The sequence below is a fragment of the Capsicum annuum genome, chromosome 12 (assembly GCF_002878395.1).
Source record: "Capsicum annuum cultivar UCD-10X-F1 chromosome 12, UCD10Xv1.1, whole genome shotgun sequence".
In the NCBI taxonomy this organism is placed as follows: Eukaryota; Viridiplantae; Streptophyta; class Magnoliopsida; order Solanales; family Solanaceae; genus Capsicum; species Capsicum annuum.
The window spans coordinates 4,937,105-4,960,184 of NC_061122.1; the positions used below are offsets into that span (position 1 = coordinate 4,937,105).

At 33.2% G+C, this 23,080-nt stretch overlaps 2 protein-coding genes across 2 annotated transcripts; both read left to right on the forward strand.

Annotated features, from left to right (window-relative positions):
* The first annotated feature begins 7,103 nt into the window (after nucleotides 1–7,103).
* Nucleotides 7,104–9,733, forward strand: LOC107849518. The gene is made up of 6 exons (XM_016694078.2): nucleotides 7,104–7,158; nucleotides 7,405–7,452; nucleotides 7,753–8,258; nucleotides 8,854–8,929; nucleotides 9,300–9,358; nucleotides 9,594–9,733. Exons 1-6 carry the CDS (start codon nucleotides 7,152–7,154, stop codon nucleotides 9,666–9,668), a joined length of 771 nt encoding a protein of 256 aa, XP_016549564.2. The 5' UTR covers nucleotides 7,104–7,151; the 3' UTR covers nucleotides 9,669–9,733.
* A 10,058-nt stretch (nucleotides 9,734–19,791) lies between these two features.
* On the forward strand, nucleotides 19,792–22,923 carry LOC107849598 (uncharacterized tRNA/rRNA methyltransferase YsgA). The gene is made up of 4 exons (XM_016694156.2): nucleotides 19,792–20,171; nucleotides 21,396–21,693; nucleotides 21,882–21,932; nucleotides 22,428–22,923. The coding sequence occupies exons 1-4, from the start codon at nucleotides 19,876–19,878 to the stop codon at nucleotides 22,836–22,838; spliced, it is 1,056 nt and encodes a 351-aa protein (XP_016549642.2). The 5' UTR covers nucleotides 19,792–19,875; the 3' UTR covers nucleotides 22,839–22,923.
* The last annotated feature ends 157 nt before the right edge of the window (nucleotides 22,924–23,080 follow it).

Genomic DNA, 23,080 nt, shown 5'->3' on the forward strand with positions numbered 1-23,080 from the left:
CGAACTGACAAACCAAACCAAATCGAGAAAAAAAATCAACTTATGGTTTGGTTTGATTGGTTTGGCGTTAGAAAAAAAAACCGACCATTCTTAGTTTGGTTTGGTGTTAACAAAAAAAAAGTCAAACCGACATAATATATATATATATATATATATATATATATATATATATATATATATAATGTATTAAAAGTGTGAAGCCCCTAAAAAAAGTGATTTGAACTTTTTGCCCTTTATTAAAATACTCCTCAATAGATAAAATCATTTTTTCACTATTTTTAAAAAATAATTATTATTAAATTATCATTCAAATATTTATTATATAAAAGAAAAAAAGAAATAAGGAAGAATCTCATACCAAAAAGGAATTAAATGCAATGCTAAATTTTTTCTTAGCAACATTTTAGGAAAAACCCTATTTCTGGAAAGGAAAAAAAGTTAAGAACCAAAATTTATATGTATAAAAAAATGTATGACATGTTTTTAAGGAAAAATCTATTTATGGCAAGGAAAAAAATTAAGAACCAAAATTTATATATATATATATAAAATGTATGGCATGTTTTTAAGTAAAAACATGTTCTTTGTTTTATTGCTTTTTAGGATCTATACTACATGTTAGGTTTTGATTTTGGTTTTGTTTTTTTGAAATCATCCTATGATGTGCTAAGTGTAACTTTGTTTCGTCATTTTGAGAATTTTATTTTATATATTTCACTATTTATCTTTTGTTTTTGTGATAGATTTTGTGAAAAAATTATGATGTTGTTAGCTCTTGATATATGACTTGCAATTGTCTTTCATCACGATTTTCAGGTTGTCATCTTCTATCTTAACATAATCTTTTCTGTTATTGTTAATTTGTTAAAAGTAGTTGTAAACTAAAAACACTTGTTTTATATTTAAAAAAAAAATGACTTAATCAAGAACTTCTTTCAACTCATTATCAGGCAAACTAGGTTCAAGCAGAAAATAAATTCATAGAATATTTTACTTATTTATAGAACTCAGTGACTATATATGTTTTGTAAGTGCACAACAAGTCTTTTTTTTTTTTTATGATTTGTACTATTTACAATAAGTTTTGTGCTTCTCTTTTTTCTCTTTGTTTTTAGGTCAAGTTATTTCTCATGTGGGGTTGCTTTGTTACAAGTTCAACTTTTTGTCGACTTCAAGTTGCGTAAATCACCACGTTAAGATATTATTTTAATTTTGAAGGAATTTTTATAACATCAAAAGGATCAAATTATTTATGCAACGGAATGATTTGCACAAACTCTTAGAACTTAACCTCAATCGCTTCACCTGAGGTTGGATTTTTGAAGTTAAAGATATATTTTTGTGCTAAAAGAGCAAAGGTAATCCAGAACTTATTAATAGAAGAGACCCGTTACTATCTGTTGTCATTGTTATTATCTGCTATTTCTTGTACTTCTGTTACTTCATTTTTTGGACTGCTTTGGACCACTCTTTCTTTGAGCCCGAGGATCTGTTGAAAACGTCCTCTCTACTTGAAGTAGAAGTAAGATCGGGGTATACTCTATCCTCTTGTGAACCACTTTATAAAATTATATAGGGCAAGTGATGTTATTGTAATCTTTATTACAAAGTATGCACCAGTAACATTATCTATATGAACTTTATGCAAATATAGTTCTGCATTATCTAAGAGAATGAGTTATAGTGAAGGCATGAGGAAGAAGCTTCCATATATGAAAAATGTGTCATTACGGATCGAAGCATTTTCAGTAAAAAAGGGTGATTTATTAACATAAAATTGCTTGGTTCATAGATGTTATTTGAGGTGTAGACAACCTTCGGAGTTCAAAACCTTTCCCTTCACAAATATAGTGGAAATAAAAGTGAATGCAAAGGGTTACATGTAAGGTTACTCCAGTGTTATGAGCTATTTCTAACCAAGAGGGTGAAAGTTCGAGTCACTAAGGAAACAAAGTGAAATGGGCCACTATTGACTCTTGAGGATGGGGAGTTTCGAATGAATTTATCGTACCAGAGAAGAAAAAGAAGATTAATCTTGAGCTTAGGAGTTCTGTAGGGGGGTTTATCACATTACAGAAGAAAATAGAGAATGCAAAGGTTCTTTTTAAGCAGGACTTTAAGATTAGAATAAAGAATAATAATAGGCTAAATCAATGATGCATGTATTGCCACAAAAAAAAATAAAAAATAATGCATGGCCTATATTCTATATCAAGTAGAGGTTTCACCTAAAAAACCAAGTATTTTTAGAATGATAATGAGGCACCAAGAGAATTGAAATTTAAAAAGTAAAATACTACAAAGATAAAAATTAGGAATTGAGGACCCAAGTCCCTAACCCTCTATAATTGTAATTGTTGCAATATTTTTTTTATTAAAATTAAAATAGTCACAATTTAACCGTATATCTATTTTGACGTACTATTTGAATTACAAAAAGTAATCAAAGAATATAAAAGAAATTTACTAAATTATTTAAAGCTAAGCATATTGTGAATTATGCTGGATTTGAGATACACTATTTTTCATTATCTTATACGATATACCATTTAAATAGATTTAATACTTATTTTAACATCAATACTATTTTTAAATATTCTTATTCATTTTTGGTATAATTTTATTGGTTGATGTGACATACACGTGCAACGCACGTATTCTAAACTAGTATATATATATATATATATATATATATATATAATATTCAAACTTTTTTATACATAAAATATTAATTATAATCTATTTTTTAAATACTTTTTCAACTAGTTTTAGTAATTTTCAATAATTTGAAAGTAGGTGTAGATATATATTTAGATTTGGGCCTTTTAAGTAGTAATATTTGTCCATTAATTGCTAATTAAATGATCGAAAATCCAATATAAACTTAAGACCTGAATTTTTCATTCTTTATCTCACTTTTTAGTTTCAAGAAAGTTCCGCTCCTCATTTTTTCATAATTAAGATTTTTCATTAGCACATGAGTGAAAATATATTTGATCTAATCTTCGATCACAATATAATTGTAAAAATTAAAGACACGGCAAAATGACCTTCTGGACCCCTGTATTATGTCAGTTTTGTAAGTTGGATACTTCTACTTACATGTTTGTCGTCTAGACCCTTGAATCCATCAAAAAACAACATTTTGCACCCTTTGAAGTCATGCAAAGGTCTCTTGCATTCCTATTTGCTGAATTTAGGGATTCTGCTATGTTTGAAGTCATGAACATCGACCTGTTGACATGGGCATGAGCTATAGACCATTTTTCATAGCCTATATCAAACAGATACACCTTCACCCTATTATCAATTTTGTTTATCTCTTCCATAAGCTGATCAAAGTCTGCCTTTATGTATGTTCTGGCCATTGTAAATAAGATCCCTTTTAATTACTTTTGATTCTTCTTAAATCTACCCTTGATGTTGTTCCATAGATGGTAGATACATATACAGTGAGCCACATTTGGATATACAAATGCAGCAGCTTTTAATATGTTGTCATGCCTATCACATACTATGCACATGCCTTCTCTTTCACCAAAAGCAGTGTTAAACATGCGAAAAAAATATTCCCATGAAGCATCATTTTCAGAATCAACAACAGCATATGGTAGTGGCAAAATATGTCTTGATTAAACAAGTGGGAAAGTATCTATCAGTGCATGCCAGCATATACATAATTTTGTCTAAGAAAATTTCATAAAACTCACCTGCTGCATCCAACACACTAGCAGACAACATTGTTCCCTTGTATGTAGATTTCAGAAAAGTTCCATCAACAACAACGGTAGGCATACAATATCTCCAGCCACTAATTGATGTGCTCAACGTGACAAAAGCATATAAAAAGTGACTGTTCTCCGTTTTTTATAGTCTTGTGAATGATCCAAGATTTATTGTGTTTACCATGAATAGGTAAGCTGGCAATTTAGCATAAGATTCACGCAAAGAACCTCTGACCAGTTCAAATGCTTTTTCTTTAGCTCTATATACTTTTTTTTAGTTTATCCTAATTTTGTACAAGTTTCTCATTTCTTTCATGATCTCTGCTGGAGTGTATGTTGCCTTTAGATTTAGAAAGTTGTGCTTCACCATTTTAGCAATGGTTAAAGAAGTAGCATGCTGTTGTGAAAGCATTCTGTCCGCAATTGGACAAGTGTGATTATCGGCAAATTTGGTCACCATGAAAACTTCTGAATTTTGTTGAATTGAAGATCTAAAAGTCCAATTGCACCTCTGATTGATACACTTAAGATAGTACCTAGATACATTTATATACAATAAATGTATATGCAGTACACTGTTCATATCCAATATATATGCAGGTGCTATACAGAAATTACACACTTCATATGCAGTATATATACAGGTCCTATATAGTAGTTACACAGTCTGTATACAGGTCATATGCAGTTCATATACATGTCCTATACAGTAGTTACAATATTATGTGCAATATTTTTGCAAATTTATACCAACATTCCGATAAAATATAAAACTTACACATTGTTGACACAGGTCATATAAAGTAGTTATATAGTCTAATATCCAATATATATGCAGGTGCTATACAGAAATTACATAGTTTATATGCAGTACTTTATATGCAGTATATATACAGGTCATATATAGTAGTTACACAGTCTGTACATAGGTCATATGCAGTTTATATGCAGTATTTATGCAAATTTAAAACCAATATTCCAATAAAATATAAAACTTACACATTGTTGACACAGGTCACATAAAGTAGTTATATAGTCTAATATCCAATATATATGGAGGTGTTATACAGAAATTACACAATTCATATGCAGTATTTTATATGCAGTATATATACATGTCATATATAGTAGTTACGCAGGTCATATGCAGTTTATATGCAGTATTTATGCAAATTTAAAACCAATATTCTAATAAAATATAAAACTTACACATTGTTGACATAGGTCATATAAAGTAGTTATATAGTTCATACCTTGATGATGATGATCTTTTCACCTTAAATTGGAATCTCTCACGGATTGCATAATGTTTCATCACACTTGATATTGTATTTTTATCCCAGTACAGCTGCCCTTCTTCAACATCTCTATGAAGTGGATCCTTAATTATCGATTCGGTCTGTTCTTCCATTTCTTCATCTTCATTTGTATAATCAGAAATAGGTATCAGATGAACTTGAATAGCAATCAGAGATGTTTCGATCAAATTTTCAATTGAGGATTCTCCATTTTCAAATGTGTTTTGTAGTGTTATACACAATGAAAATTCATTTATATCCATTTTTTTTCTTTATCTCCATATAAAGTCTAACACTCATATCATTGTAAATAGTTATAGATCCACTCTTTACAATGTATTTTACTGTCATTAAACCAGAATTTCGCTCTAGATTCAACTGCTTATACAGTTCATCAACAAAATATTCGTACCTGCAATCCGAATTCAAAAGTACTCCATTGATTGTAAACTTTTCAAACTGTACATCACTTAATCACTCTCCTCCGTATTGTAGCATAATTGGAACTAAAATCGAACTTGAAGCCATAATTTTGTATCAACTGAAGCTAATTGTGAATGAAAAAAACTTTTTGAAGCTAATTGAGAGAGGATATTGTATATTTATATACAATTTATGAATGTATTTTAAGGTAATATGGTGTATTTGAAAGAGGATTTGTGAGATTTTAATGGAAAGAAATCCTAAGGTAAAATTGGGGAAGGAAAGTGTGAGTTTCAATTGAAAAGGAAAGAAATATATTATGCTATTTTTGCGGCTTCTTAGCGGTGATTAGAAGATGGCTAAAATATGGTATTATTTTAATGGCTATTAAATGGGAATTAAAAACAGGAGCTATTTTTGTGGAATAAGTTTTAAGAGAGGGGCTATTTTTGTCCTTCTCCATAAAAATAATACTACAGTCTTGGGATAACTAATTCCCGATGAGTTATTTCATTCATTTTATTTTAACCAAATATGAATTAAGCTTATCCTAAAATTAATTCAAAATTAATCATCCCTTATCTCTTATATCAAACAAGCCGTCAACGTAAAGTTCAAAAAAACAATTGTTGCAATAAAAAGAGACCCATTTTATAAATAATTGTTAAAAACAACAACAGAAAATTGGTGAATATTTGTTTTATCTACGAAATAACGTGTAAAGTTACCTTGATATGAAAGTTAATTTGGTATCATTTATGGGTTATGAGTTTGAACAGTGAGAATAATTTACAGTGTTAACACTTGCAATAGGATTGATCGGGGATTTTGGATTAAAAGAGACAAACAAGTTTCTCAATTAAGTTAGGTCCTTCAAGTTTTAAAAATTAGGTGAGAGGGACAATTTTTTTTTCAATTTTTTTTTTAAAATATTTTCGTTCCAACAACTTTGCAAAGTTGTAGAACAACTTTGATAGTTGTTCGACAACTTTGTGAAGTTGTTCAACAACTATTGAAGTTGTTCGACAACTGTGCGAAGTTGTTCAACAACTGCGCGAAGTTGTTCGACAACAGTGCGAAGTTGTTGAGATAACTAATGCAGTTGTCGAACAACTGTTTCAGTTGTTCAAGCGACTTTATTTTTTTAACTTGGGACATTATGGGACCCACTTGTCCCATTTTTTTTTAATTAAAGACTTGGGAGGGTCTATGGACTCATTTTTCTCGATAGTTCGTCTATCAAGTTCCATTTTCCTTGAATCTTAATCTGATATTTTTTGTGCACCAAACAATCCAATAATAACGTAGTCAGTGTAATGTCATAAGTGAGGTCCGGAGGGAATAAAATATATCCTAACCTTACCACTACCTCGTGGGAGGTAGAGAGGATATTTTGGAAAGATCCTTGTCTCAATTCCAACAATTCCGAGTAAAAGAAGAACAGAAGATACTCGAGTCAATTTATTTTAACCTTGTTTTTTTTTTTTAAAAAAAAAGATAAGAATACATTTCATTTTTTTTGTATGCCATATGAATATCTTTTATTTTTCCTTTTAAGAATCCTAATAACGTTGAAGTTCCATAATTACTTGAAGACAACTCCAAATAAAATTGCTTCGAAAGTATATCACTTATTATTATGCCTATAAAAAAGTAGTCATATCTAATCATTAATTAAGAACAAGGTTTTTAATAACACTGAGACATGGCTGGTTAGCATTTTTTTAAACCTATATATTTTTTTCTTTTTGTTCTTAGATATTTATGTGAACATGTTTCATGATTATAATTTATCTGCTAAAAGATCAATCAACAGATATACAGTTTTTTTAATACAAATCTATTAGTTAAAGATCTGAGTAATTAATAGAAGAATTAAACCCCAAAAAAATTGTTTAGCTTAATATTGTAAATGATTCTAACATTATTTGCTAATTAATTTTATTAATTTTGTGCAGACGATAATCAGAATCATGGAGATGAATCTAATGGTCCTATTCTATGGGGTATGTTCAATTTGTTTGCTGTACTTTTTTATAAATAAATTCTCAGCTACAAATTCACTACAAAAATAAAAAAAATGGAATTTCCATTGATGTTTTCGTTTCGATGAATTTCTGATCGGATGTACGTTGGAAATTTCCATTTGATGGCATATATTCATCTATAAATAAATTATCCGTAATTTTATGACTAACATTGACCGATGAGCAAAATTTCAATGAATTTTCGCTTGAAAAATCTTTTTTTAGTAGTAATTCATGATTTTTTATCTAATGGTACATATACTCTTTTTTTTCTATTAGGTTTATCATTTGCATTAGCTTCAGCAGTAGCTTTCAAAACTATTGGTGCTCTATTTCCTCGACGAAAGACTGAAGAAAAATATGGAGATAAGATAGAGAAAGTTACTCAAATCAATATACCTATTATTATTAATATGCCGTCCAATTTAGAAGATCAAGTGAAACTCCAGCAAAATGCATCTGCTGCAGATCTTGTTGCACCTACCAACAATGTTGCTAGTAATATGTTGCCTAATTTAAGTGATCAAGTGAAACTTTTGGTGTCCAATTTAAGCGATCAAGCGAAACTCGAGCTGTCACTTAAGTTATCCAATTTAAATGATCAAGTGAAACTTCAGCTGACCAATTTACAAGATCAATTAGTGAAACCCCAACCCAAAAAATCACCTATCAACAAAGTTGCTAATAATATTTCACAAAATCATCAAACTACTTCTCAATCCAAGCCTGAGCCACTTGGTCCACAAGTGACATGTGAGCAATTGATAGGTGGTTTATTAAATGATGTAAGTATATCAACTCTTTTTTTTTGTGTGTGTGTGGGGGGGAGGTTGAAATTGCTAGTTGTATTAAGTACTTTTTTTTTTGGTCTAGTATCGTATTGGATTGAGTCTGGTTCATATTCGTATTGTGTAAGGCTGCTTAAACATGATTTTTCATATTTAGGGCTCCTATTTGAGCTTTCTGGTTCAGGGTGAAAGAATTCTATTTAATTTATGTGAATTCTTGGTTAGAATCTTACGAGTTCAATTTATACTTCGCTATGCATCGACCATTGGTTAGGACATGCCTTTACATACGTTTCTGTGTCAAAAGCGAATTCATGATTTAAATTTGATATAAGAGTTCAATCTTTAAAGTTGTCTGTGCTTGTAAAAAACCCACACACAAAAAAAAAAAAAATCTATCTATTCCATGAAATACACACGTGTTTTTTTTTTTATGTATCCTTGCCTATTTCTTTCATCTTATGGTAATTTTTCTGTTGAAATTTGTAACATTAAGTCAATTGATTAAATGAATTTCTTTTATTCTTATGGTTTATGCATCTAACATTTTTCACTTTGAATCACTACATTCTCATTAATGATATATATGCAGTGCAAAAAACACCATAGCAATCTTCAATGTGGCTCTTATTCTAACATATATAGGAGGTTTTGTTCTGGACCACCAGGTATTTTTTTTTTTTTATGATTTTATTTTATATTTATTCATTATGATTAAAAAGTTATGAATTATGAAAGCTTTGTTATATGGTCAAGTTATGTCCACATTCCTTTTTTTTTTTTTTTTTTTAAAAAGTAACAATGGTAATAAAATGATCAGTAGCTTGCACATAATTCGAATATATTTTATTTAACATTGTCAATAGAGAAATTTAGTTAATTTAAAATACTTTGCTTTCTTATCAATTACTTTGATATTGAACTATATAATATGGTGGAATGAACGCAATTTTTTGCTCTTAATATAAGCGATTTCGTATTTGATATTTTTGATTAGTATATTTTTGAATACTATTAATAAACTTTTGGTGCATGCAGGTGCTACCATTTCCACAAAATATATTGGCTCACAACTATTGCTTGAATCCTTTTATGGTGTAAGTTTTTCAACTATTATTTTCTTGAAGAAAATATTTTAAATTTTTTCATGCTTCGTTGAAATATTTTTTTAGGACAACTTTCGGTTAATTATTTACTAAACGTAAAATGTGAAAAATAATAAGTCAAAAAATCACTTATCTTCATCGACTTTCGATTTTTTATGCTATTTATTTGCCTTAATTAATTTGCTTATTTATTTATCAAGTGAATTGGTGTTTTTTGTCAATGTAGTGCATGCAAGGGGACTATAACTCAGATAGCAGGAAAGCTTGCAGAGAAAAATACAGCAAACTGCTGAAAATTTAAATCTAAACTATTTCTGTTTGATTTTATTTGTCATGTTTTAATTATCGAGAGTTAAGTTTTATCAACTTTGATATTTTAAGTTGTATTTTCTTATGTATTAATAAAATATGAGAAGGATTACAACTTATAATATTTTTCGTATAGTTTTCGAACATCTAAATTTTATATTAATCTACTTCAATTTCGTCATAGTGACAAAATCTAGCGAATTTATCAGAATTTATGACCAAATTTTAGTTGTTGATTGAAATTAATTTGACCACAAATTCTCGTGGATTTCAAATGAATGGGTAAAAGTTATATTTTAAAGTTATGAGTTTAAATCAATTAGTATTAGTTGTCATTTAAGTGAGCTTTTATGTATTCAGTTTATGCTCCATGTTGAAAGTATTGAGTTCATTGACGGATTTATTCACTTGCTTTTAAGCAGTGGCGGATCCACCTTGTAATCAGGGGTTCATCCAAACAATCTCTTCAACGGAAAATTATACTATTTTTATACGGTCAAGGATATTTTCATGTATATATAGTAGATGTTGTGAACCCGCTTCGACTAGTCCGTATGTTTACTTCTGAACCTCTCAATGAAAGTCCTGGATCCGTCACTGCTTTTAAGTAATTGTATAATTTCATTCAATTAATGCATGATAAGCTCAAAAGCCGCTAATGCTAATAAGTTTATGATATGTATAAAGCACGATAGATCATTCAATTCAAAGAATAAAAACTTTTGAGAATTAAAATGACTATTGCACCCGATATTAATGATTTGGTTGACACAAAAAATATTAGGTAATTTAACTTTGTGCCAAGTCAAAGTAGGTCATTCTTTTTTAAACGAGAGAGTATATAAAATCACGTATAGAGAGTTGGCCTGTTGTCAAAGAATTGTGACATTGACTTCTGTCAAGTTGCATTCAGAACCAGGCACATTACTGTTACCATGCATAAAACACTTCATATGCACCTTTTCGAGTTATATTTTTCATACTTACAACAGGCGTAAAAGTGATCTTTGTCTTCTCCCTGCAGTTTTAAGCTTATGCATAGATGGATCATGCAAAGGTGGTGTCTCTGGAGCTGCTGATGAGAAAATTTTGATGTTTGCATTGGACCATTCTAGGGTAACTCCAATTTTAATCTTTAATTGCAAGATATGCTATTGTTGGATGGTGCTGTTGATGTGCATATATTTTTCACATAAACTCCTCTTATAGAAAAAAACTATTACTAAACGTCTTGGCTGATAAATGATTCGAAACTGATTCTGAAATGTGCATGGCTTAATGCTGTGAGGAGAATTCGGTTCTGATGTTTGAATCTCATTATTCACGTACTTGACAAGTTGGTCATCCTTTGTGATATTGTGTTTAATCTGTGAGTATGTATAGTTCCCTATTTCAGCATACGCTGTCAAGCCAAGGAAAAACGTTGTCCATGCTCAGTAAATAGATTTATGCAGTTTGCAGCTATTAGTGGTGTCATTGTAAAAAAATTTCCTATGTATTGTATTTATACACCGCGCATAGCGGTAGCTTTAGTGCACCAGGCTGCCCTTTTTAGGTCTATTATCTGGTGAATGTAACTTTTCAACTTTTTTCTGTAAACCAGGGTTCTTGTTTGATCAAAAAAGAAATTGCTTTGGTGAGACCTGGCATAGCTGGAATCTCAATCCGTCCAGACGAGAAAATTGCTGCAACTGCTGGTTGGGATCAACGGTATGGATCTCAGAGACTTTCAAACAGTCAATTTTTGCGTGTTGTGTATGGTTAGGGTATTGTTGCTCACCCTTTGTCAAGAAAAAAAACATTTTCTATAAGCATATGCGTGTTGTCACTCTGTCCAAGTTAGAACATGATATGATCAACAACATAGGCAGTGTAATCCCACAAGTGGAGCCGGAGGAGGGTAATCTGTAGATAGACCTTAACCGTACCTTGCGAGGTAGAGAGACCTTTTCCAATAGAACCTCGGTTCAAGAAAATGCATAACAAAGCATGATATGATCATTGTATTAAAAGTTATAACTTCCGGTAATAAAGTCAGAAGGAAACTCGAAAGTGTCAGCACTGATCATATTTGTTAAAGTCACACAGACCGTGCAATTCCCTTTTTCCCTTAAAAACAATCGTCAAACTGACTTCATTCGATTCTTTTTGTCTCTCTCACTCTCATGGATCCGCGTAAATTCTCTCTGTCACTCCCGCACAATATGTTCTTGCAGTGCAACGCTGTTTCGTTCTCTGCTGACAGTAAGTTACTGGCCTATGCATCCGAAGACACAACAGTAGCTCTATGGGAACTTTATCCTCCTACAACATGATGCTGTATAGTCGTTAATCCTCTATGGGCAAGTGTAAGGTCTGCGTATATCCTGCCCTTTCCAAATCCCGCTTGTGGATTCACACTGAGTATGTTGTTGGTATGTGTTTGTGTTGGGTTCATAGTATATGAAAGAAGTGTGAATGGAAAAATAGAGAGTAAAATAGTGGAGGGAAGGAGACACTAAAATGGAAAGTGTACTCCCAAATTAGAAAGTTTACTCTTCCTCCCACATTGGTGGGAGAAGAGAACTTGGAAGTGTTTATAATCAAGAACACTTACTCCACATTATAAGTGAGGTAAGAAATAAGAGATGCCTTGTGTTGTCGTCGTTGCTTGCTCGACTTTGGCTTCGGCTTTATTGATTAATGAGATCTATCTTTTTGGACAAAAATTTTCCGATACTCCATTTATATAATATGCATGCAGTAACAGTTGCAATGTTTCGAACAGAACTGATGCTTCAACTGCACTGTTTCAAGTGAACTGATACACTGATTCATGAACTAATGCATGCTTCAGAAGAATGCAATCCTTCAACGAAGTAACACACTGTTTCATGAAATGAGATAACTGTTCGGAAAAAGATGCACTCTTTGATGAACAGATATGAATTTTCAGAAAGAGGTGCAACCTTTAAAGTGAACCATTGCCTCTTTTCAGAAGAGGTATGGTATGGCTATATAAACTTGCTTTCATTCACAGGTTTAGAGACGAAAAATTTCAGAATAAAAACACTCTTCTTGACTTAAAAAATATTCTGTGTGATCACTCAAAACGTTCAGTGAGTTCAAAGATATTCCCATTGTTTGAGTTACCGCTACAGTTGGTTTGTTTGGCCATTTTATCCTGGGAGAAAAAATTTCACAACCTCGGATACAGTGAGAGGAATTATTTTTTTAAGGAAACTCCGTGAATTCGGACGACTTGGCCAATTCTTCTTCATCTTTATTTATGAAAATAAAATACACCTCTTATAAGATCACTTTGATCTTGGGTTGAGGGTATTTTTTTGTACTTCATTGTGTTCTTGTTCATAAACTTGAACTACTTGAAGTGGTTGTTTCTAGTATACAGATTCTTGTACCCGTAGAAGGAAGAATAACAATCTTAAGGAAATAACTCAGAATCTGTATAACTTATTTTTTGGAGATTAAAGCTTTAAGATTTCTACTCCGTTTGAATTTAACTAGTGATTAGAAGACATAAAATCTTCATCACAAGTTTAAAATTCATTCGGTTGACAATTGGAAGTCATAAAAACTTCATTGTTAACTAGAAACAAGAAGAAGAATTTAAAGTTGCTTAACTTTACAAGTAGTATTCTAAAAATACTAAATATTTTTGTCTTATGGTGACAGAAAAAATGACTAACGATAGTCTAATGCAAGATGCGGCTACGACTGTGGAGGCAAACAGTATTGCTTCAACAAGTCGAGCAAATGCTCCGCAACTAATGGCATCTGCGGAGAAGCCCAAAAAATTTGCGGGCATTGACTTTAAGCGATGACAACAAAAGATGTTCTTTTACCTCACCACTTTGTGTCTACAATGGTTCACTAGCGAAGAAGCTCCTGAGGTGCCCGAGGAAACCTCGGACAAAGAGCGTTTCGTAATCGTAGAGGCTTGGAAACATTCAGACTTCCTTTGCAAGAATTATATTCTGAGTGGTCTACAAGACGACCTTTATAATGTTTATAGTGGAACTAAGACATCAAAGGAATTGTGGGGGGCACTTGAACGAAAATATAAGACAGAGGATACGGGAATTAAGAAATTCCTTGTTGCAAGTTCCTGGACTTTAAAATGATAGATAGCAAATCAATTGTCTCTCAAGCGCAGGAATTACAAGTAATCATTCACAATCTCCTAGCAGAAGGTATGTCTTTGAAAAATACCTTAGTTGAACAATTTGAAAATGTTCTTAGAGCTCACATAAATTGTTTTGTAGGTTTGATTGTGAATGATGCATTTCAAGTAGCAACGATCATTGAGAAGCTACCACCTATGTGGAAAGACTTAACAAACTACTTGAAGCACAAATGCAAGGAGATGTCTGTCGAAGATCTTATTGTCCGACTACGTATTGAAGAGGATAATAAGGCTACTGAGAGAAGGTCAAAAGAAAATTCTACAATTAATGGAGCACATATTGTAGAAGATGACCAAAACAATTCTAAGAAAAGAAAGAAAGCTGAACGAAGAAGCCATCAACCCAAGAAGAAATTCAAGGAAAAATGCTTCAATTGTGGCAAGATTGGCCACAAGTCCACGGATTGTCGTGCCCCAAAGAAAGGCAAGAAAAAGGATCAAGAAAATATGATTGAATCCAACAAAAAATGCGATGATTTTGTGCTATGTTCTCAGAATACAACTTGGTGGGGAATCCTCGCGAATGGTGGATGGATTCTGGTTCCACCCGCCATGTATGTGCAAACAAAGAGTTATTTTCGTCATTCACTCCGGCTCAAGCAGAAGAAATGATCTACATGGCTAACTCTGCTACTGCTAAGGTAGAAGGAACAAGAAAAATATGCTTGAAAATGACTTCAGGAAAGGTCTTGACACTTAACAATGTCTTGTATGTTCCGGATTTACGTAGGAATTTAATTTCTGTTTCACTTCTAGACAGGAACGGATTCAAATGTGTAACCGTTTCTGGAAAAATTGTAATTAGCAAAGGAGAAATGTATGTAGGTAAGGCTATCTCACCAAGGGCCTTTATAAGATGAATGTAATGAATGTTGAAATCAATAAAAGTTCAAATTCTTATTATTTGCTTGAGTCTTATGATTTATGGCATGAACGTTTAGGCCATGTTAATTACAAAACGCTACGAAAACTGATTAACTTAGAAGTTTTGTCGAACTTTGAGTGCAATAAATTAAAGTGTCAAACATGTGTGGAATCAAAGTATGCTGAGTGCAATAAATCAAAGTGTCAAACATGTGTGGAATCAAAGTATGCAAAGCATCCTTATAAGTCTGTTGAAAGGAATTTCAATCCCTTAGACTTAGTACACACTAACATTTGTGATATGAAGTCAATACCATCACGTTGTGGGAAAAAGTATTTCATAACTTTTATTGACGATTGCACTAGATATTGTTATGTCTATTTGCTAAAGCAATAGATGCATTTAGGCAATATAAAACGGAAGTTGAAAATCTGTTAGAAAAAAGATAAAAATGATAAGCAGTGATAGGGGCGGATAATATGAATCTCTCTTCGCCGAAATATGTGTAGAGAATGGAATCGTCCATCAAACTACTGCACCGTATTCACCTCAATCTAATGGAATTACGGAAAGAAAAAACCAAATTTTGAAGGAAATGATGAATGTCTTGCTTATAAGTTTCGATTTACCGCAAAACTTATGAGGGGAGGCTATCCTTACAGCCATTCGTATACTCAATAGAGTTTCCCATAGTAAGACACAATCAATTCCTTATGAAAAATGGAAAGGAAGAAAACCCAACTTGAAATATTTCAAAGTGTGGGGGTGTCTAGCAAATGTCCAAATTCCCATGCCTAAAAGGGTTAAGATAGGACCTAAGACGGTGGACTGCGTGTTCATAGGATATGCTAAAAGTAGTAAAGCATGTCGATTTTTAGTTCATAAATCCGAACATCCGGATATTAATGAAAATATGGTAATTGAATAAGACAATGCTAAATTCTTTAAAAATATTTATCCGTATAAAACTAGACATGAACAGTCTAGTGGGGGGTCTAAACGACCTCGAGATGAACCAAGTGAGAATGTACATAATGAAGAAAATCCAAGATGTATTACACGTCAAAGAACGTCTACTTCGTTTGGATCAGATTTTGTAACATTTCTCTTAGAAAATGAGCCTCAAACATTTAAGGAAGCAATGACATCTTCAGACTCATCTTTTTGGAAAGAGACAGTCACTAGTGAGATTGATTCAATCTTAAGCAACCATACATGAGAATTGGTTGATCTTCCTCCCGAAAATAAACCTTTAGATTCTAAATGGATCTTCAAAAGGAAGATGAAAACGGATGACACTATTGACAAATACAAGGCAAGACTTGTAGTAAAAGGCTTCAAACAAAAGCAAGGCCTTGATTACTTCAATACATACTCGTCAGTAACAAGGATAACATCGATTCGAATGTTAATTGCCTTGGCTGCGGTATATGATCTTCAAATCCATCAAATGGATGTGAAAACCGCATTCCTAAAGGGAGAATTGGAGGAAGAAATTTACATAGAACAGCGTGAGGGTTTTGTGGTTCCAGGAAAAGAAAATAAGGTGTGTAAACTTGTTAAGTCACTTTATGGACTAGAACTTGTTAAGTCACTTTATGGACTAAAATAAGGTGTATAAACTTGTTAAGTCACTTTATGGACTAAAATAAGGTGTGTAAACTTGTTAAGTCACTTTGGGGTATCTTAAATACACTCAAGATTATGCCTTGCGTTATAATAAATATCCTGCGGTACTTGAAGGATATAGTGATGCAAGTTGGATCACCAGATCGAACGAAGTAAAATCCACAAGTAGATATGTATTTACTATCGGTGGAGGAGCAGTCTCTTGAAAATCATCCAAATAGACTTGTATTGCTCGCTCTACAATGGAATTTGAATTTATCGCATTAGTAAAGCCGGTGAAGAAGCAGAATGGCTCCGAAATTTCTTGGAAGATATTTCGTATTGGACCAAGCTAGTGACACCAGTATGTATACACTGTGATAGCCAAGCGGCAATAGGTAGGGCAGGGAGCATGATGTATAACGGTAAATCTCGTCATATAAGACGAAGACATAATACCATTAGAGAACTTCTCTCTAATGGAATTATCACAGTTGACTATGTAAAGTCAAAGGATAATGTGTCAGATCCACTTACAAAAGGCCTATCTAGAGAAGGAGTGGAAAGGACATCCAAGGAAATGGGTTTAAGTCCTAGGACAAGTCAGCATGACAGTAACTCTACCTAGCAGACTGGAGATCCCAAAAGCTAGGTTCAAGGAGATCAAACAAAATTGTGTCTGACAGGTTCAACATTGTCAATTACCCAACCCATTCTCATGGTGTAGACAATGTATAGTAAACAAGGATAAGACTTAAAGCGAAAAGTCTTTTAATTATTATCTAAATTTGACAGATTTGATCAAATAGTTTAATTTATAGAATTGAACGTTTAGAAATCACTTATGTGAGGGCGAGGTGGAAGCCACTTCAAGGAGAATATTAGTAAAAGCCTATTCTCTAAGCTCTCATGAAATCGGGATGTGTTCATGACTGAAAAGAACAAAATCATGAGAACCATAAACATTAAAAGTCTGGTTGTGTGACATGTATTGTCTAGGTGTACATTAAAGCTCGGCGGTTCAAAGATATCAAATCTACCGATTGACCGAGTGCAACCGATGCATGTTCACTATGAAAAGTTCAAAGGGAAACCCACTTATCCAGATGCAATCAGTCTTTGCTTGATGATCACATATTTGTCTGTAAAACTTTTACAAAAAATAGTCATTCCCCATTCATGTGGGGGAATGTTGGGTTCATAGTATATGAAAAAAGTGAGAATGGAAAAATGAAGAGTAAAATAGTGGAGGGAAGGAGACATTAAAATGGAAAGTGTACTCCCAAATTAGAAAGTTTACTCTTTCTCCCACATTGGTGGAAGAAGAGAACTTGGAAGTGTTTATAATCAAGAACACTTACTCCACATGATAAGTGAGGCAAGAAATAAGAAATGTCTCGCGATGTCGTCGTCGCTCGCTCGGCTTCGGCTTTATCGATCAATGAGATCTATCTTTTTGGAAAAAATTTATTTGAGATCCAAAATACCAAAGGAAAAATTTTCTGATACTCTATTTATATAATATGCATGCAGTAACAGTTGCAATGTTTCGAACAGAACTGATGTTTCAGTTGCATTGTTTCAAGTGAACTGATGCATGCTTCAGAAGGATGCAATCCTTCAACGAAGTAACACACTGTTTCGTGAAATGAGATGACTGTTCGGGAAAAGATGCACTCTTTGATGAACAGATATGAATTTTCAGAAAGAGGTGCAACTTTTAAAGTGAACCATTGCCTCTTTTCAGAAGAGGCGTGTTATGGCTATATAAACCTGCTTTCATTCACAGGTTTAGAGATGAAAAATTTTAGAATAAAAATACTTTTCTTGACTTAAAAAATATTCTGTGTGATCACTCAAAACGTTCAGTGAGTTCGAAGATATTCCAATTATTTGAGATACCGCTACAGTTGGTTTGTTTGGTCATTTTATTCTGGGAGGAAAAATTCCACAACCTCGGGTACAGTGAGGGGAATTATTTCCTTAAGGAAACTCCGTGAATTCAGACGACTTGGCCAGTTCTGCTTCATCTTTATTTCTGAAAATAAAATACACCTCTTATAAAGATCACTTTGATCTTGGGTTGAGGGTATTTTTTTGTAGTTCATTGTGTTCTTGTTCTTAAACCTGAACTACTTGAAGTGGTTGTTTCTAGTATACAGATTCTTGCACCCGTAGAAGAAAGAATAACAGTTTGCGCGAGAAGTAATCCCCAGTTGAGCATATGGAGTTGCTGGAAAATATTACTGATCATCAGGAAGAAAAGGGGACCTTGAGCTATCTAGAAAATCACCTTTCAAGTTTTTTTTTTGGTTTCCTATTCGGTGTTTGGTGCCCGCATTGAAGCCCGACAAATTCGAATCGCGTGTTGAATGGCCATTAAGGTGTTGTTTAGAAAGAAACATATAGATTGTGAAAATATTTTAAAAATAATAATTCAATTTGTTACTCTTAGACATTTTGCTGCCATTTTTTGAGTTAATACCTCAAGATTCTTCTAAATCACTGGTAGTTTCGTTGGAAACAAGTTTTTTTGGGATTGATTATTCCTTTCAAAATGAGATAAAAATAACACTACAATCTTGGGATAACTAATTTCCAATGAGTTATTTCATTCATTTTATTTTAATCAAATATGGAGTAAGCTCATCCTAAAGTTAATTCAGAATTAGTCATCCCTTATCTCTTATATCAAACGAGCCTACAACATACAGTTAAAAAAAAACAATTGTTGCAATAAAAAGAGACCCATTTTATAAATAATTGTTAAAAAAAACTACAGTAAATTGGTGAATATTTGTTTTATCTACAAAGTAACGGTAAAGTTATCTTGGTATGAAAGTTATTTTGGTATAATTTATAGGTTATGAGTTTGAACAGTGAAAACAATTTACGGTGATAATACTTGCAATAGAATAGATCTTTTATCAGTCAATTTCAAGTTCGATTTTCCTTGAATCTTAATATGATATTTTTTGTGCACCAAACAATTCAACAATAACAATAATAACGTAATCAATGTAATGCCATAAGTGAGGTGTGGAGAGAATAAAGTATATCCTAACCTTACCACTTACTACGACTAATACCAATCATAAACACCTACAAAATCCTTCACCACCTAGAAAACTGAGTCCGTAAACCCTCTCAAATCTTTAATTTTAAAAAGGGGACAAGTGAGCAGTGGCGGATGTACATGTGTATACTACTACTGAACCCTCACTGAAAATTTTGGATCCGCCTTGAGTGAGTCCCACAATGTCCTCAGATTAAAAAAAATAATGTCGTTTGACTCAATTGTTCGATAATTAGATTAGTTGTCTCAATAACTTCGCATAGTTGTCGAACAACTATTAAAGTTGTTAACAACTTTGCAAAAATATCAAACAACTATCAAAATTACTCTACAACTTTACAAATTTGTTGGAACGGAAATATTTAAAAAAAAAAAACTGAATTTTATTTTAGTCATTTCACCTAATTCATGTACTCATTAACCTAAAGGAACATCCTTTTAGATTATGAAGAACAATTTCAAGAATGCAAATTTCCATTAACATGAACACTCATTGGGTATCTCCTTCCAATTTCCCACAAATTAAAGCTTCAACTTTACAACCCAAAGCCAAAAATCAACCATTTAGCTCAAAATCAAATTCCCCAACTGAATTTACTACTGTTTTCTCTGAAAAAAATGAATCTTTTTTACCCATTAATGTGAAATCCATAACTAGTACTTCAAATCCTTTTGTCAAACACTGCCTTAAGCTTCGTCAGAACTCATCTTATAGACATTCTCATGGTTCTGTTCTTGTTGTTGGTTCCACTCCTATTAGGTAACTTGTTCTTTCTCCGTTTCAATTTGTTTGTTGGTTTTTGTTTGGCACATTGTTTAAGAAAGTAAAAGAGTACTTTATTTTATCTTGTGGTCTTGAATTTTTGATACATAAAATGTATCAAATTATTTTAATTTCTTGTGATCTTAAACGATGTCAAGTTGGAAAGATGTGGTCTTGAATCAAGGATATATAAAATGTGTCAAAATATATTTAATTTTTGTGGTCTTAAACATGTCGAGTTGGAAAGTTCAAATTAAAAACGGTACTTTTTTGAAACAAATTAAAAAAGAAAGTGGTACAAACAAATTGAAATTGAGAAGTTGGATGACTAATATAGTAGAATTGGGTGTTCCCTTATTTTATTTTTTTGGTGGGGGGTGGGCCGTGGGGGTGGCTGGAGTTGAAGGAGAGCATTGGAGTAACTAGTAAAGTTGTTGCCATGTGATCAGAAGTATGAGTTCAAGCCTTGGAAACAGCCTCTAGCAAAAATGCAAGGTGTACAATATATCCTTGAGGTGGGCCCTTCCCCGAACCCTGTGCATAGCGGGAGCTTTAATGCACCGGGCTGCCCTTTTTTTCTAATGTCCTTTCTTACCTGCTGCCTGATAAGCTGTTGGTTTGTTATCTTTTGCACTTGTTCATATTGTTTACTCATTCTTTCTTGAGGCTGGCCGTAGAGGGCTTCAGTAGGGGTAGAGGTAGGCCTGGGTGAGTTGATTAGGCAGGACATGGTGCAACTTTAGCTCACCGAGGATATGACCCTTGATATGAGGGTGTGGAGGTCGAGGATTAGGGTAGAAGGTAATAGGCAGTCGAGTGGTTTGCTTTCTGATTCCAAGAGTATTAGTATTAGTCTTGTATTTTGTATTCTTTGATTTCTGTTTCTATCGGTTGATTCTTTAGCCTCCGTTATTGTATTTTCTTGTTGTTTTTCCTGCTTGCTGCTACTGTCATCCTTTTTATCTGTTTTGAGCTAAGGGTCTATCGGAAACAGCCTCTCTACCTTTTCAAGGTAGGGGTAAGGTCTGCGCACACACTTCCTTCCCCAGATTCCACTTGTGAGATTCGTTTTGGTTTTTCATTTGACAGTTTGAATTATGATGAGGTAAACATCTTCCCGCAAAAGTTTGACAAAGTAGAACGAAAGTCTCATGAATTAGTTCAGATTTAGACAGTGTTGTCGTGGTACTTATTTTGACCGATCTACGTAAACTTTCTCAGGGAAATATATAGTTTTCAAGAAAGAGTTCAAGAGAGACCTATTACATTAGACTGCTTACTTTTGCTTGATGAAGCTCATATACCTGAAGACCTAAATCTTCAATCAGTTCGCCTTGTCCGTATCAGCTCAACGGTGATGAAGAAACTCTCTGGTTTACAATCGATTGATTCTATTGAAATGATTGCGTTAATGAAAATTCCCTCAACGTTTCACAGTGTCGATGATGAGTTTCTAGAAGAAGACTGCAGTAGATGGTTCCAGAATGCTCATCGAATTCTAGTTCTTGATGGAATCCAGGTTATTTATTTAGACCCCGAACTTGGTTAGCTTAGAATCCTTTGGTTTTTCTTCCTACTCAGAGGAATCTACTATACTGCTAATTTCACGAATGAATGCTACTCGAGTATTAGAAAAATTAGAAATTCACAAATTGTGCTAAAGAATCTCATCGGAATGATTGACTTCATGACTACTGGTTGATGCAGGACCCTGGTAATCTTGGTACGTTACTTAGATCAGCAATGGCGTTTGGATGGGTAAGGAGATCGTTTTTATTTTGATTTTCGTACATATTATCCTTTATTTCTCACCTATTCTTTCATTGTTCAAAATTTCTAGTACTGTAAGTTCTTTGGTTCGTCCACATTATCATTGTGGTTACTGCTCTATCAAACATCTTTTGTCTGCAGACGAAGAGCTTTAATTCATGATACTGAATCTGCTTTATTCGTTGGGGGATTCCATTCCAATCATATGAACACGTAAATTGTTTTGTGCAATGGAAGATTATCTTGTCAAAGTACAAAGTATAAACTCATTCTTGGCCATATTTGATATTAGTACAGTCAGGCCTATTTATAACAACATTCACAGTATAACGCCCACGTTATCTTGAAACTGGTTTTTCATGTCATGTTAAATTATATGTTCTCTGTAGCAGCATTGTGCTATAGCATCCAAAAAATATCCCTATAAACGACGCTGTTATAGAGGGGTTTGGCTGTAATATGCTAAAACAAATCTTTTGGCAGGGTGGCGCCTTATTGCTTCCTGGCTGCTGTGATCCATTCAATGAGAAGGCACTTAGAGCTAGTCGAGGAGCTTCCTTTCAACTCCCGTTAGTCTCTGGTGGTTGGCTCCACTTAGATGCTCTAAGAAACCATTACAACATGAAAATGCTGGCCGGCCATCCTGCAAACGATCAAAAGCCAAGGAGAATTTCTAGGCTCACCCGCGACTTCACAGATTTGTTATCAGATACACCTTTGTGTTTGGTTTTGGGCAGCGAAGGGGGCGGTCTTTCTGTGAAAGCTAAGGATGCAAGTGAGCTTGTGAGTATTCCGATGGCAGGAGAATTCGAGTCTCTCAATGTTTCGGTTGCTGGTGGAATATTCTTGTACATGTTACAACCTGAAGATCATAAAAATTTTAAGCTCACCTGAAGCAACAAAGCATTTTGAAGAAAGTGAAAAACACAAATATAGCTTTGTAAATGACTGTTTTCCGATTTACTTTACTGCGTGGATGTCAAAACAACCTCTTGCAGAAATACAGGGTAAGGTTGCATTACAGTAGACCCTTGTGGTCTGGTCCTTCCCCAAACCTCGCGCATAGCAGGATCTTAGTGCATTGAGCTGCCCTTCTTTTACTGCATGAACGAATATGGATAAATAAAGAAATGGAT